The 16,246-nt window shown below is 46.1% G+C and overlaps 2 protein-coding genes across 2 annotated transcripts in view; one reads left to right on the forward strand and one right to left on the reverse strand.

The window, feature by feature from the left end:
* Positions 1–6,789: 6,789 nt before the first annotated feature.
* On the reverse strand, positions 6,790–9,150 carry LOC141077997 (gastrula zinc finger protein XlCGF66.1-like). The gene is made up of 4 exons (XM_073564788.1): positions 9,124–9,150; positions 7,319–7,468; positions 7,014–7,193; positions 6,790–6,930 (listed from the first exon to the last, which is right to left on the reverse strand). The coding sequence occupies exons 1-4, from the start codon at positions 9,148–9,150 to the stop codon at positions 6,790–6,792; spliced, it is 498 nt and encodes a 165-aa protein (XP_073420889.1).
* Positions 9,149–16,246, forward strand: part of LOC141077998 (gastrula zinc finger protein XlCGF66.1-like) — a 39,311-nt gene continuing 32,213 nt past the window's right edge. Inside the window, exon 1 of the mRNA XM_073564789.1 lies at positions 9,149–9,190. Within this exon, the coding sequence (XP_073420890.1) occupies positions 9,149–9,190 (42 nt within the window). The remainder of the gene's footprint in view (positions 9,191–16,246) is intronic.

A 16,246-nucleotide genomic window follows, 5' to 3' on the forward strand; every position in this document is an offset into this window, starting at 1 on the left:
GACGCAAAATGAACAAAAAAAACAGCATTTCATGAATTTCTTCTGAGGGGTGCGTTTACACCGTTCCGCGTGTGGTAAAATTGATAAAGCGGTTTTATTCTTCGGGTTAATACGATTACAGCGATACCTCATGTATGCTTTTTTTACATTTTGACGCTTTTATACAATATGAATATGTGGTGCTCAGCTTACATATTCATCTGTATTGGCTTATGACAGGTCGCTGATCCCTCACTGACCTGCCCCCCATTATTACATAATGCATATAATAGCATTGATATTATTGGTGATAATGCCTATAATATTATGGCTATTGTGAGGCTTAGAAAAAAAAATGACATCCAGAAAAATGTCACCGGCGATGGTGGGCTTACATGCTACAGGATGGTGGGGAAGGAGACAGTAAGTTGGGGGGTTGCAGCTGCTCCAGTGATGGAGAGGCGGTAGCTCCAGTAGTGGTGAGGAGGCAGTGGGGATGATTGCAGGCTGTAGGCTATCCTGAAGAGGTGGGTTTTCAGGTTCCGTTTGATGGATCCGAGTGTGGTTAGCCGGACGTGTTGGGGCAGGGAATTCCAGAGGATGGGGGCTATTCATGAGAAGTCTTGGAGGCAGTTGGGTGAGGACGAATGTGTGGAGGTGAGAAGGAGGTCTTGGGAGGACCGGAGATTACGTGAGGGAAGGTATCGGGAGATTAGTTCAGAGATGTATGGAGGAGACAGGTTGCAGATGGCCTTGTAGGTCAGTATTAGTAATTTGAATTGGATACGCTGAGGGAATGGGAGCCAGTGAAGAGATTTGCAGAGGGGAGAAGCGGAGGATTAGTGAGGAGAGAGATGAATTACTCGGGCGGCAGAGTTGAGGATGGACTGGAGAGGTTCGAGGGTGTTAGCAGGGAGGCCACAGAAAAGGATGTTGCAATAGTCGAGGCGGGAGATGAGGGCATGCACAAGTAGTTTAGTAGATTGAGGGTTGAGGAAGGGATGGATTCTGGAAATATTTTTGAGCTGGAGGCGACAGGAGGTGGAGAGAGCTTGGATGTGTGGTTTGAAGGACAGGGCAAAGTCAAGGGTTACTCCGAGGCAGCGGACCTCCGGTACGGGGGAAAGCATGATGTCATCAATTGTTATAGAAAGGTCGGGTAAGGAAGATCTGTGAGATGGTGGAAAGATGATTAGTTCAGATTTGTCCACATTGAGTTTGAGGAAGTGAGAGGAGAAGAAGAAGGATATGGCTGATAGACACTCTGGGATTCTGGAGAGCAGAGAGGTGACGTCTGGGCCAGAGAGGTAGATCTGCGTATCATCGGCATAAAGGTGGCACAGGAATCCGTGGGACTTTATGAGTTGCCCCAGGCCAAGTGTGTAGATTGAGAAGAGTGGGGGTCCTAGAACAGAGCCTTGGGGGACTCCAGCAGAGAGAGGGTGGGATGAGGAGGTAGTGTGGGAGTGGGAGACACTGAATGTGCGGTTGGAAAGGTATGAGGAGATCCAGGATAGGGCGAAGTTTTTGATGCCAAAGGAGGAGAGGATCTGTAGTAGGAGGCAGTGGTCAACTGTGTCGAAAGCAGAGGACAGGTCTAGAAGGAGAAGTATAGAGTATTGTCCGTTAGCTTTGGCTGCAAGTAGGTCGTTGGTAATTTTGGTCAGGGCTGTCTCAGTGGAATGATGGGGGCGGAAGCCAGATTGTAGATTGTCAAAGAGCAAGTTAGATGAGAGGTGGGAGGAAAGTTCAGCGTGGACATGCTGCTCCAGAAGTTTAGATGCGAACGGGAGCAGTGATATTGGGCGATAGCTGGACGTGGCTGTTGGATCGAGGGTTGGCTTTTTAAGGATAGGCGTGATTGTGGCATGTTTGAAAGCAGAAGGGAAGGTACCAGAAGTTAGTGATAGGTTGAAGAGGTGGGTTAGGGATGGGATAAGAGTGGTGGTGATGTTGGGGAGGAGGTGGGATGGGATAGGGTCAAGTGCAAAAGTGGTGAGGTGTGATTTGGAGAGAAGATGAGCAAGCTCCCCTTCAGTGATGTTAGATAAGGAGGTTATGGGGTTTGGGCATTGGTCTGGTATACAAAGGGGTTGTGGTGGTTGGGCAATAAAGACTTGCTGTGTTTGGTCTATCTTGTTTTTGAAGTGTGCGGCAAAGTACTCGGCAGAGATTAGGGAAGTTGGAGGGGGCAGTGGTGGGCGGAGGAGGGAGTTAAAAGTATTGAACAATTGTTTGGGGTTGTGGGATAAGGAAGATACAAGGGATGTAAAGAAGGCCTGTTTAGCAGAGGTGAGGGCAGATTTGAATGCGAGTGTTGCTTGTTTGAGTGCAGTGAAGTCGTCTTGAGAATGTGTTTTCTTCCAGCGCCGTTCAGCAATTCTGGATGCTTGCTGAAGCATTTTAGTGATGTTATTGTACCAGGGTTGTCCATTGATTTGTCGCACTCTGTTATGCATGACAGGGGCGACCGAGTCGATGGCATTGTAGAAATTAGTGGCAGTGTCTGTGTCGTGGAGTGAGGATATGGAGGACAGTGGTAGAATAGAGTCAGAGAGCGTGTGGGTGTCTAGGTGTGCAAGGTTTCTGCGGGGGTGCACATGTTGCTGGACTTGGATGACAGGAGAGGACAGGGATGAGAAAGTGAGTCGGATAGAGGAAGAGGGGAGGTGGTGAAGTTAGAAAGAGAGCAGAGGCTGGTGAAGACCAGGTCTAATGTGTGTCCGTCTGTGTGGGTGGCTGAGGAGGACCACTGAGTAAGTCCAAAAGATGAAGTAAGGGACAGGAGTTTGGAGGCAGTTGACTGGTGGGTGTCAATGGGGATGTTGAAGTCACCCATGATGATGGTGGGAATGTCAGCAGAGAGGAAGTGAAGGAGCCAGGTAAAGAATTGGTCAATGAAGGCAGTGGCCGGGCCTGGATGTCGGTATATGACGGCCACTTGGAGGTTGGAGGGAGAATAGATGCAGACAGAGTGGACTTCAAAAGAGGGGAGGATAAGGGAGGGAAGTGGGGGTGTGGACCTTGCAGATCAGGTTTTACAGCCATACCAGGTATCAAGAAAACCATATATCTGGTATAAAAAGTTAGTCATGTATTTGTTTAACGTAGCCACATATAAATCTTTTGGGTTATGCAAAAAAAACGGAAATGCAGACACTTTCCTTGATTATCAGGAAAAGGTCACTGAAAATCTTGTTTTTGATAATTTTGTCCCCGCCAATCTTCTCACATCTTCAGATTCTAAAAGACTCACTGAGCGACATTTTATTGCACTCATCCCAGTAACTGAAACAAGAAAGAACCCCCAGAGAAGATGTCGTGTATGTTCCTAGAGAGGAATGAGGCATGATACCCGCTATTATTACCCACAATGCCCATCATTGCCAGCCTTATGCCTCCATGACGGCTTTACAATCTTCCACACAGAACCACGTTTTTGAACTGTTTTGCCATTCAAGCATTTGGATTATTTAGTGACAGACACATTTGAGTAGAGCGGACTTAACAATTTCCGGGGGTAGGTGGGGGGAGGTCTCCAGAGACACAAGCTGGGCACAATATATTGGGCACTACAATGACATTTTTGCTCTAAAACTTCCTCTACGTGTTTCTGGAAATCATCCATGTAGTGAAAATGGTCACTATATCCATAGATATAGTGCCCTTAAAATGCATTTATTCAGACTGTCCTACCACCTCAACACATTAACCTAATCTATCCCTGTGTGGCACAGCCAAAAGTTGCACCATAACCAGGTTCCCCGCATCATGTTCCCACATGCTTTATGCATCCATTAGTCCTCTGTGTCTGTACTGTTACACACTTAACATTATGGCTGGTCCATACAATCAGGGCAACTGTTACCACCCACCTTTCGTGTCTACCTCTTTCCTCATAGACTGTAAGCTTGCGAGCAGGGCCCTCATTCCTCTTGGTATCTGTTATGATCTATGTGATTATTGTTATGCTGTAATGTCTATTGTCTGTACAAATCCCCTCTGAAATGTAAAGTGCTGCGGAATATGTCGGCGCTATAGAAATAAAATGATTATTATTATAGATGAATTCTCAGAGGGGTGTCATTTCCAAAATGGGGTCACTTCAGGAGGATTCTGTTGTTCTGGCACTTAGCGGATCTCCAAAGTGCCATAACAGCAGATTCCCCCCTGAAGTGACCCCATTTTGGAAATGACACCCCTCTGGGAATTGGAAATTACACCCCTCTGTGAATTCATCTATGGGTGTAGTGAACATTTACCTATCTATCTATTTTCCAATGTAAAATCTGGGGTAAAACAACATTTTAGTGGTAAAAATATACCATAAGACTATAAGACACATTTTTTCCCAAGAAATTTGGGGGGTGGAAATGGTGTGTTTTATAGTCGGAATATACTTACAAATGTTGCGGCGGCGCTCTGTGCTGCGTGGAGGGCTCCGCCGGCATTTTGTCAAAGCCCGGAGACCCCCGCAGTGGTCTCCGGAAAAATTACCACTGTGGGCGGCGCATGCTCAGAATCAGATCTCATCCCAAGATCTCGTTGCCGAGATCTGAATGTGAGCATGCGCCACCCCAGCTGCCATTTTGCCGGAGGCCACCGCATCACAGCAATGGAGCAGCAGGGGCCTCTGGCTTTGACATAATGGCGGCAGAGCCCCTCACGCAGCAAAGAGTGCCACCGCCCCAGCACAGAGTGCCACCGCCCCAGCACAGAGCGCTGCCACCGCCGCCCCAGCACAGAGCGCCGCCGCCCCAGCACAGAGAGCCACCGCCCCAGCACAGAGTGCCACCGCCCCAGCACAGAGTGCCACCGCCCCAACACAGAGTGCCACCGCCCCAGCACAGAGCGCTGCCGCCCCAGCCTGGGATGGGATTTTCCGGAGGCCACCACACCAGCCTGGACCATCAAACAACCTCTGTGTCCACTCTTGCACCTGTGCTGATTCCCCCCGGTAAGCTGAATTCAGACTGGTAGATGAACCCCCATTTAGCATATTTTTTCCCCTATTTTCCTTTTGAAAATTTGGGGTGCGTCTTATAGTCCGAAAAAATACAGTAATTATTTTTTCTTCACTGCCCAATAGTAAAATTTTCTATGGAACAGCTGTGGTGTCAGTATACTCACTGCACCACTAGAAGAATTCATTCAGGGAAGTATTTGGTAAAATGCAGTCACTTTTGGGGGCTTATGCTGTTCTGGCACCTCAGGGGCTCTGACAATGTGACATGTCACCCACAAACAATTCCAGCAAAATCTGCTCTCCAATATGGCACCCCTTCCCTTCCGAGCCCTGCCATGCGCCCAAAGAGTAGTATTCTCCCACATATGGGGTATCGGCGAGCTCAGGAGAAATTGCACAACAAATTGTATAGTCCATTTACTCCTGTTACCCTTGCGAAAGTGAAAAAAAATTAGGTCTAAAGGAAAATTTTTGTGAAAGAAAAGTAAATGTTTTTTTCTTCCACATTCCATTCATTCCTGTGAAGCCCCTGAAGGGTTAATAAACTTCTTGAATGTGGTTTTCAGCACCTGGAGGGGTGCAGTTTTACAATGGTGTCACTTTTGGGTATTTTCTGTCATATTGACCCCCAAACTCACTTCAAATGTGAGGTGGTCCCTAAAAAATGGTGTTGTAAATTTTGTTGTAAAAATGAGAAATCGCTGGTCAACTTTTAACCCTTATAACTTCCTAACGAAAAAAATTGATACAGTTGATATAGATGCTACTGTGCAGGCGCCGCCATCGCCGGTGACATTGTGCTGGATGTAATTTTTTTCTAAGCCTCACAATAGCCACAATATTATAGGCATTATCACCAATAATATCAATGCTATTATATGCATTATGTAATAATGGGGGCAGGTCAGTGAGGGGTCAGCGACCTGTCATAAGCCAATACAGAGGAATATGTAATCAGAGCACCACATAAAGCCCCGCCCACAGCCCACCCACAGCCCCGCCCCAGAGCACGAGAATCTCATTAACTGAAAACTACAAATACAGATTACACAACAGTAAACCAGAGTTGCCCTCATTTATGGTGGACCATTGGAGCTACTATGAATCCTGAGCAGAAGATTAGAGAAAATAATATTGCTCCCCATTTCAGGAGAGATTGTGCAGTAATCTGAATTCCTTAGGATCAAAAACAATGTAATTGGTTGTAAGGTCTATAGAAAAGGACTTTCAATACCCAAAGTCAATTGAACAGTTTTGGGTGGAGGAGAATGTTGTGGTCTAGAGACAAAATGGCGATCATGGTACAGCCGGACTACACCACCGATAAAGCAGCCACAGCCGGTGACTGAGAGGAATCTGTGACTTCTCTGCATTCAGTGGTTACTACTCACCTGGGTAGTCATATGTGGGAATCTCCTCTTTATACCACTCATCACCCCTCACATATGTCTCTGTAGTATTAATATGGGTCAGATCTTCACCCTGAAACAAATATTGTAAAAGTCACCGACAGATGGAGAAGTCCCATCTATGATCAGCTCTAATCCTGCCATCTCCACCGCTCTCATTACACAAGTATAAAACATATAATACTGGTGGATAAAACAAGACTGAGCACAAGACCTTCACAGCCGTCTACACATCATAGGGGAGATCTCCTGACACCTTCTCTCCATCTACCTGATGATCCTGAGGAGCACTGGGATCTTCTTGGTTACAGTCCTGTGGAAGAAGAGGATGGGGACATCTCTCTGGTGTTGTCCTCTTACTGGATAGATCTGGAGGAAACACATACAGGGACTGAATTCATTCTCTACATACAGATAATTATAGGCCGTGTGTATTTAGTCCTGTCTATTACCTGGTGATGTGAGGGGCTGGGGAACCTCCATTATGACGTCCTTGTACAGATCTCTGTGTCCTTCTAAATACTCCCACTCCTCCATGGAGAAATAGACAGCGACATCCTGACACCTTATAGGAACCTGACACATACAATGATACCGTCATCCCCCCGATTCCTTCATAGCGTTACTGTATAATGTCCCAGCATTCCCAGCAGTGTCACCTCTCCAGTCAGCAGCTCAATCATCTTGTAGATGAGTTCTAGGATCTTCTGGTCATTGATGTCCTCATGGATCAGGGGGTGAGGTGGAGGCCCCGTGATTGGGCTCAGGGGTCTTCCCCATCCCTCAGACACAGGGTCCTGACAGCGATCACTAGAGGTCTTCTTCACCACTGTGTAATCCTGGTTATGTATAGACAGATTAATAAATCTCACTACAGACATTTCCAGAGTCCTCACCTCTCCAGTTCTGTCTGTTATTCCCATACATAAGAATGATGTAATGTGACGTCATCAGAATCTCTCACCTCTCCAGTGAGACGGAAGAGGATCTCTAGGGTGAGGTGTAACATCCTCTCCGCCATCTTGTCTCTGTCCATATCCATCCTTGATGGGTAAATCAGGAAAATTCTCTTCTGTAGAAGATCTTCACTGAGAGGATCCGATATTGTAGAGACCTGAATGAGAAGAAGATGATCCGATGTAACATCATAAGAATCCTGTGTAATAATACAATTACTGGAGATAATAAGGGAAACATATGAGGAGATTTATTATCTTACAGGGTTTAGTTTTCTCCCCTGACATCTACTAATAAAACCTATATATTTAGGCCACAGACAACAAGCAGTTTCCTCCTCGGAGTCGGCAGCTGAACACGTTCCTCATAGACTCATCTTCCATAACGCTAATTCTCGTCTCATTACCGACACTGGAATCGGCATTAGCAATACTGCAGGAGATATTCATTACACGCGACATGAGAAATAACTCCTTCATGATGAGGACGACATCTTCATCTTCTACTGCGGCTCTAGAGACAGATGTGGCCAGAGTCGGTCACTGCCTCCATCCCCACCGGCCGTCTATATGAAGGTTTCCCGTCTTCCCCGCACTGGAATCTTCTCTCACGTTAGATCTCAGCTCTGAGTCACACACAGAAGTTTGAGGCTTTTAGAAAAGATTTTTTGTTTCCACAATCACAACGGACAGAAATGATCTGATCCCAAAGTCTCCATGTACAGTGATTTATGGGGTTTATTTCTGGCCTTAGACTTTCCTATATTACAAGATCGATGTGAAGACTTTTCTGCCCAATGATGATATAACTATTCTAGGAGTGACGCCTTTATAACCAGATAATAGTATGTTTGCAGCTTGCAGAGCACAGCGGCTCCTTCTTCAGGCAGCTGTAACAATCCAGTCTCTCTCAGCACTGACAGCTTCTATGGCTGCTCTGGGGAGAAAACTGTTTTTTGTGGTAAAATGTAATTATTTTTTCCTTATCGCCCAATGGTATAAAATTCTAGGAGAAAGATGCGTAATTTAGAGGTGGCGGGTGTAACATGGCGCCTCTTATTGGGGGCTCTGATAATGTGATCCTCTAACACCATAAGAGCAGACTCTGCCCTGTCAGACGGTGCTCCTTCCCTCCTGAGGAGTGTCCGGCCCCTTATGGGGTATCGGCGCTCAGGGGAAATTGTGGAACAAGTGGTTTCTGTTTTCTCCTCTTCTCCCGTGTGATAATTACAGACTTGGGGACAGAGCGACATTTTAGTGGGAACATTTCATTCCTCCGCTCAATGTTACACAATTCTGTGACCCCCTGAGGGTTAATAATCCTCCCTGCCCCCTAGAGGAGCCCCCAGAGGTGGAGGGGGTAACATGGGGCCACTTGTGGGGTCTCTGCTGTTCTGGTGTCAGCGCTCTTCACACGTCACACGGCGTCCGCCGTCTATCCCAGCCACAATGGCGCCCCTTCCCTCCCGAGCCTGTGGGGTATCGGCACTCAGGAGACACGGTGCACTGTGCGGCCTCAGCGCTCCTGTCACCTTTAGGACAATGATACATTGGGGGGAAAGTCACATTTCTGTGAGGAAAACAGGAAAATTGTCATTTTTTCATTCCACATTGCTGAAATTCCCGTCACACTGTCCGAATTCAGAGATTGTCCTGTCAGAAAGGAGAAGACAGGGAGCGAAAGGGTTAATAGGACTCACAGGAGGAACCGGCCAAGAAAGCAGAAGGTCCAGGAGCGTCCGCCACATATATGGCTGCTCTGTGCACACAGGACCTGTGATGAGGTCACAGGAGGGGAGGAGTCAGGGGTCACATGATCAGGGGCCTCAGTGTCTGCCATGGTAGCCATAGCCCCAAAGGAAAGGGGTGCGGGGAGGAATGTGAGGTACCGGCCATGGTAAAGTGCCCGAGGCAGCTGGTTGTGGGGCAGAACCCTGCTTACAGGGGCATAATGGGGGCATTACACTGTGTGGGGCCAAGAAAGGGGCCCTGTACTATGAGAACACTCCGTCTCCTCACTGCCTGTCCTCCATAGTGGGGTCGTATGTATCTATTACAGGAAACAGAAACGTGAAGATTCTTATAAAGAGTCTCAGTGCAGAAGGGGTTAATGTCCCCTGCGCTCAGTAATGGGGAATCTCCACATACCTCCACCTGCAGAGCCGCACTCCACATACAGTGGGGAAAAAAGTATTTAGTCAGTCAGCAATAGTGCAAGTTCCACCACTTAAAAAGATGAGAGGCGTCTGTAATTTACATCATAGGTAGACCTCAACTATGGGAGACAAACTGAGAAAAAAAAATCCAGAAAATCACATTGTCTGTTTTTTTTTTCCTTTTATTTGCATATTATGGTGGAAAATAAGTATTTGGTCAGAAACAAGCAATCAAGATTTCTGGCTCTCACAGACCTGTAACTTCTTCTTTAAGAGTCTCCTCTTTCCTCCACTCATTACCTGTAGTAATGGCACCTGTTTAAACTTGTTATCAGTATAAAAAGACACCTGTGCACACCCTCAAACAGTCTGACTCCAAACTCCACTATGGTGAAGACCAAAGAGCTGTCAAAGGACACCAGAAACAAAATTGTAGCCCTGCACCAGGCTGGGAAGACTGAATCTGCAATAGCCAACCAGCTTGGAGTGAAGAAATCAACTGTGGGAGCAATAATTAGAAAATGGAAGACATACAAGACCACTGATAATCTCCCTCGATCTGGTGCTCCACGCAAAATCCCACCCCGTGGAGTCAGAATGATCACAAGAACGGTGAGCAAAAATCCCAGAACCACGCGGGGGGACCTAGTGAATGAACTGCAGAGAGCTGGGACCAATGTAACAAGGCCTACCATAAGTAACACACTACGCCACCATGGACTCAGATCCTGCAGTGCCAGACGTGTCCCACTGCTTAACCCTGTACATGTCCGGGCCCGTCTGAAGTTTGCTAGAGAGCATTTGGATGATCCAGAGGAGTTTTGGGAGAATGTCCTATGGTCTGATGAAACCAAACTGGAACTGTTTGGTAGAAACACAACTTGTCGTGTTTGGAGGAAAAAGAATACTGAGTTGCATCCATCAAACACCATACCTACTGTAAAGCATGGTGGTGGAAACATCATGCTTTGGGGCTGTTTCTCTACAAAGGGGCCAGGACGACTGATCCGGGTACATGAAAGAATGAATGGGGCCATGTATCGTGAGATTTTGAGTGCAAACCTCCTTCCATCAGCAATGGCATTGAAGATGAAACATGGCTGGGTCTTTCAACATGACAATGATCCAAAGCACACCACCAGGGCAACGAAGGAGTGGCTTCGTAAGAAGCATTTCAAGGTCCTGGAGTGGCCTAGCCAGTCTCCAGATCTCAACCCTATAGAAAACCTTTGGAGGGAGTTGAAAGTCCGTGTTGCCAAGCGAAAAGCCAAAAACATCACTGCTCTAGAGGAGATCTGCATGGAGGAATGGGCCAACATACCAACAACAGTGTGTGGCAACCTTGTGAAGACTTACAGAAAACGTTTGACCTCTGTCATTGCCAACAAAGGATATATCACAAAGTATTGAGATGAAATTTTGTTTCTGACCAAATACTTATTTTCCACCCTAATATGCAAATAAAATGAAAAAAAAACAGACAATGTGATTTTCTGGATTTTTTTTTCTCAGTTTGTCTCCCATAGTTGAGGTCTACCTATGATGTAAATTACAGACGCCTCTCATATTTTTAAGTGGTGGAACTTGCACTATTGCTGACTGACTAAATACTTTTTTTCCCCACTGTATATGGCTGCTCTGTGCACAGGACCTGTGGTGAGGTCACAGGAGGGGAGGAGTCAGGGGTCACATGATCTCCGGAGTGCAGACCTCCATGGAGCCTTCTCCTCAGTCAGTGACATTCCCGCCATTATTCGCCCCTCACTACTGGCACAATTACCCCGCGCCGCCTTCTCTACACAGTGTTATGTGTGGAATGTAACGTGTGATTTCTCTGGAGGGAAATAGACCCCACACAGGAGGGAATTCTCACCAGTTACCGGCCGTCTACTATATGGCGGCATATGATTGTGCTATCGACTCCACACCAGGAGCTAAAATGTCCAAATCTCTAATGTAACCGCTATAAGAGAAGATATAACAAATTTCCCCTAAACTCACACAGCGGAGGAGGCCTCACTTGGAGCAATGTGACTCGCGCACAGAAAATCTATTCCCGGTTCTGTGATAAGTTAGCGGCCGACAGGAAGAAGAAAGGTCTGAATTACAGCCCAGACTGGAGGAGAAACTGCAGGAGTCAGAATTGGCCAATCAGCGCTCTTCACCCCTATACTTATCTACACAAATACAAGATATGAAATGACAATTAGACGCCATTCTCACCACCAGAACGGAGAGGCGCTAACTTGGAGTAAAGCCGCGTTTTATCACCATGCCAATAAGCCTAATAAGATGCCGCTCGTAAGCTCAGAATGAGAGAGTCACTGCATATAATCTCCTCTATAAAAGACCCTAAGGGTCAGATCTCAGCCCACCCCGATGTCATGTATAGCACTTATAATGAATACTCCCAGAGTTTGTATTCGCCCCCACAATCACCCCCCTCACTACTGGAGTCATTCCTTCACACACTACATCTACCTAACCTGACTGAGTCCGCGGCACAACAACTCCATTTACACATCTCTGAGGAGGAAATAGTTTCAACAATCAAAAAACTAAAAAGAGGAAAGGCCCCGGGGCCGGATGGTCTTACAGCAATATATGATAAAAAATGCAGCGATGTGCTGACACCACATATAAAAACCTCTGTAATTCACTACTAAATGGCTCACAGCTGCCCCCTGAGCTCTACGTGGCGCATGTAACCGTAATCCCTAATCCTAAGAAAGATCATCTCACCACAAATTATAGACCTATATCCCTCTTATACATTGACTTCAAAATCTTTACATCCATTGTGACTAACAGGATCAATAAAATCCTCCCTCACCTCATCCATCGGGATCAGGTTGGTTTTATACCAGCGCGACAGGCCCCAGATAATATTAGGAGAGGGTTAAATATTATTCATACAACTAACCTACAGCGAAAGCGACTTCTCCTGCTTGCATTAGATATTGAGACGGCTTTCGATTCGGCGTCCTGGACATATCTCTTTACGGTTCTATCGGAAGTCGGATTCTCCCCTAAACTTATAAAGTGCCTCCAATTGTTATATGATAGCCCTATTGCTTATGTAAAACTCCCGTCACCACATCCCCCTCCAATTAATATTCAGAGGGTACCAGGCAGGGCTGTCCTCTATCTCCGGCTCTTTTTGCACTTGCAATGGAACCCATTGTGGAAGCAATAAGGAGAGATCAGAATATCCTGGGCCCTGAGAATATGGGAGACCAATATAAAGTCAGCCTCTTTGCGGATGATCTCCTGCTAACATTAATAAGTCCCCACACTACACTCCCTCACTTGTTTTCCCTCCTTCACAAATTTGAGAAGATCTCAGGGTTAAAGATTAACATTGATAAATCCGATGCATTATTTGTAAATTTTCCTAAGACAGAGCAAACTAATATAGCCTCCCATTTTAGGTTTATAGACAAAGAACATTATCTAACATATCTGGGTATCAACTTAACAGCCAACAGGTCACCTCTGTTTAGGTGGAATTACACTCCACTAATCCAAAACTTCCAGAGGGACCTGGATAGATGGGCTTCCTCAAAGTTATCCTGGCTCGGCAGAATACATGCATTAGAAATGGTGTCACTGCCTCGCTTCTTATATCTATTTAGGTCCCTCCCAATTATGGTACCAGCCAGAATGTTCACTCATTTACACTCTATGATGTCTAAGTTTCTTTGGCTCGGAAAACAACCCAGAATTGTGCAAAAACTTATGTTCCGTCACAGAAAAGAAGGGGGTTTATCCCTCCCTAATTTTACACTTTATTACAAGTCGGCACAGATTGCTCCATTAATAAGTGCGTGTTCATATCCCAATAGTCCAAGATGGGTTATTCTGGAATCATTTCTCTCCAAACCATTCTCTTTATCAGGCCTAATGTGGACCACAGACCGACTTCCACGGGGTTTAATGAATGTGGCTCCTTTTACAGTCCACTCGTTGCTTCTTTGGAGGAAAGTCCGGTTTAAATATAACTTACAATCAAGCCCTTCTCCCCTGACAGCTATATTACAAAACCCCATGTTCCCACCAGGCCTTGAGCCACAAATTTTTTCTTGGTGGAAGCTGAAAGGTATTCATATACTTAAACATTTGTGTTCCCCATTTAATATCTTACTTGACAGACAGGAATTTGTTCAAAAATTTAAACCTCCAGTTAGGGAGGTAATGGACTTGAACCAGATCTTCCACTTTGCAGAGCAGATCCTCCCAAGCGGTACTACTCTCAGGGCAACGAGTTTTGAAAATAAATGTCTAAATGACTCTTTGGGCAGGGGAACGATCTCATTGATCTACTATGCTATAAATTCTCCACAAGATGATAAGAAATTAAAGTATATGTTACAGTGGGAGGAGGATTCAGGGTTTGAACAGTCAATTGATGAATGGTATCGTAGCTGTGACAGCCTATCAGAAGGTAGTCACCAGACTTCCCTTGTGGAGACCTCCTTAAAACTATTGCACAGAGTCTTGTTATGAATGAGTCACCGTAGGAGGCAAAAACAAAAATACTAGCCAAGTCCAGAAAACCAGAGAAGTTGGTAGCTATCGGATTGCAGACCCCTGAACCTATCAACAACAACTAACAGTAGCCATGGGGGGTTCCTATGGTGCCCTAGACCCCTCGATCACAGCCGGAGAACTACATAGCCTAAAGACAGAAAGGGAAATCTAAACTGCCCCAGAGCAGACCCCAAAGCAATAGGCAGCCCCCAACATATAATGACGGTGAAGCAAGATGAAAAAACACTAACACAGATAGAAAGATAGGCTGAGCAAATGATGGGGCCCAAGCTAACTAAATAGGACAGGATAGAAAAGCTGCTGTCTGCAATCCGCCAAAACCCTATCAAACAAGAGCCAACAGACTGATAGGGAAAATGGCCCTGAAGACGCTAGGCTTCAAAAAGACTATATCAGTACTCAGGTATTTTCTGAAGGCAGAGCAAAAAGACACAAAGGAATTCGGCTCACCCCCAGCAGGGAATGGCAGAATCCAGAAAAACAAGGCAAAACAAAACCAAAACACAAGTGCAAAAGGCAGAGCAGAAAACTTAGCTTTGAGGAGCAGGAATCAGACTGGTCTCCTAGAATCCCTCAGAGAAATCACCAGCCAGGCAGAAGGGCGTCGGCTGCCTTATATCCAGTCAGCAATTCCCATCACCCAGTCATCATCTATCTGCCCAGGTGCTTGGCAATCAGCCTCATTACCTTCCTTCACCAGAAGAGGGAGTTCCTCAGACCTCAATGGTGAAGGGGAAAATGAACTCACAACAGTACCTCCCCCTTGAGGAGGGGTTACCGAACCCTCATCCACGCCACCAGGGCGATCAGGGTGAGCCCGATGAAAGGCACGCACCAATCTTTTGGCATGAATATCAGAGGCAGAGACCCAGGAATTATCCTCCTGACCATAACCCTTCCACTTAAGCAAATACTGGAGTCTCCGTCTAGCCAGACAGGAATCCAGTATCTTCTCTACCTCATATTCCATGTTACCTTCAACCAATACAGGGTCCGGAGGTGCCACCCCAGGAACTACTGGTTCAACAAACCTCTTCAACAAGGACTTATGAAACACATTATGGATTTTAAATGTGACAGGAAGAGCCAACCGAAAAGAGACCGGATTAATAATCTCCAAAATCTTGTAAGGTCCAATAAATCTAGGCTTAAACTTAGGAGAAGCCACCTTTATAGCGATATTTTTTGATGATAACCAAACCATATCACCCACCTTAAACTTGGGACCAATGGTCCTATGTCGGTTGGAAAACCGCTGGGCCTTTTCCTGGGAGAGAGATAACTTATCCACCACTTGGTCCCAGATCTGGTGCATTCTCTCCACCACAGTGTCAACACCTGGGCAGGCAGAAGGCTCCACCTGCCCTGAAGAAAATCGAGGATGAAACCCAAAGTTACAAAAAAAAGGTGACATCAAAGTGGCAGAACTAGCTCTATTATTTAAAGCAAATTCGGCCAAGGGCAAAAATGAAACCCAATCATCCTGATCAGCGGAAATAAAACATCTCAAATACGACTCCAAGGTCTGGTTTGTTCTCTCAGTCTGCCCATTGGTCTGAGGGTGAAAAGCAGAGGAGAAGGACAACTGAATTCCCAGCTTGGTACAGAAAGTCCTCCAAAATCTAGACACAAACTGAACTCCTCTGTCAGATACAATGTTCTCAGGAATCCCATGCAAGCGAACCACCTGTTGCAAAAACAGGGGCACCTACTCAGAGGAAGATGGCAACTTAGGGAGTGGTACAAGATGAACCATCTTAGAGAAGCTATCACAAATCACCCAAATAACAGTCATTCTCTGAGAGACACGCATATCAGAGATGAAATCCATTGAAATATGGGTCCATGGCCTCCTGGGACCGGCAAAGGCATCAACAACCCACTAGAGCGACAACAAGGTTTAGACCGGGAGCAAGTCCCACAGGACTGCACAAAATTCCTGACATCACGAGACAAGGCGGGCCACCAAAAAGACCGACTCACCAGATCTCTAGTACCAAAAATACCTGGATGACCAGCCAATGCAGAGCAATGAACTTCAGACATCACTCTCTTCTTCCACTGGTCAGGAACATACAACTTTCCACTGGGACAACGCTCAGGTTTGTCCTCCTGGAACTCTTCCAGAGCATGTCTCAAATCGGGCGAGATGGCAGAAAGAACTACCCCTTCGCCTAAGACGGTAGCAGGCTTGGTCACCACAGGAGAATCAGCAAAGAAGCTCCTAGA

Source organism: Dendrobates tinctorius, unplaced genomic scaffold (assembly GCF_039654945.1).
Source record: "Dendrobates tinctorius isolate UK_male_01 unplaced genomic scaffold, ASM3965494v1 ptg000489l, whole genome shotgun sequence".
Classification (NCBI taxonomy): domain Eukaryota; kingdom Metazoa; phylum Chordata; class Amphibia; order Anura; family Dendrobatidae; genus Dendrobates; species Dendrobates tinctorius.

Coding starts and splice junctions, on each gene's coding strand:
- LOC141077997 (XM_073564788.1), bottom strand. CDS start 9,150: ATGGCAGACACTGAGGCCCCTGATCAT. Junction 7,469..9,123: donor ACACTGAGGCCCCTGATCAT/GTGACCCCTGAC, acceptor CTTCTCATTCAG/GTCTCTACAATATCGGATCC. Junction 6,931..7,013: donor TTGAGCTGCTGACTGGAGAG/GTGACACTGCTG, acceptor TGTATGTGTCAG/GTTCCTATAAGGTGTCAGGA.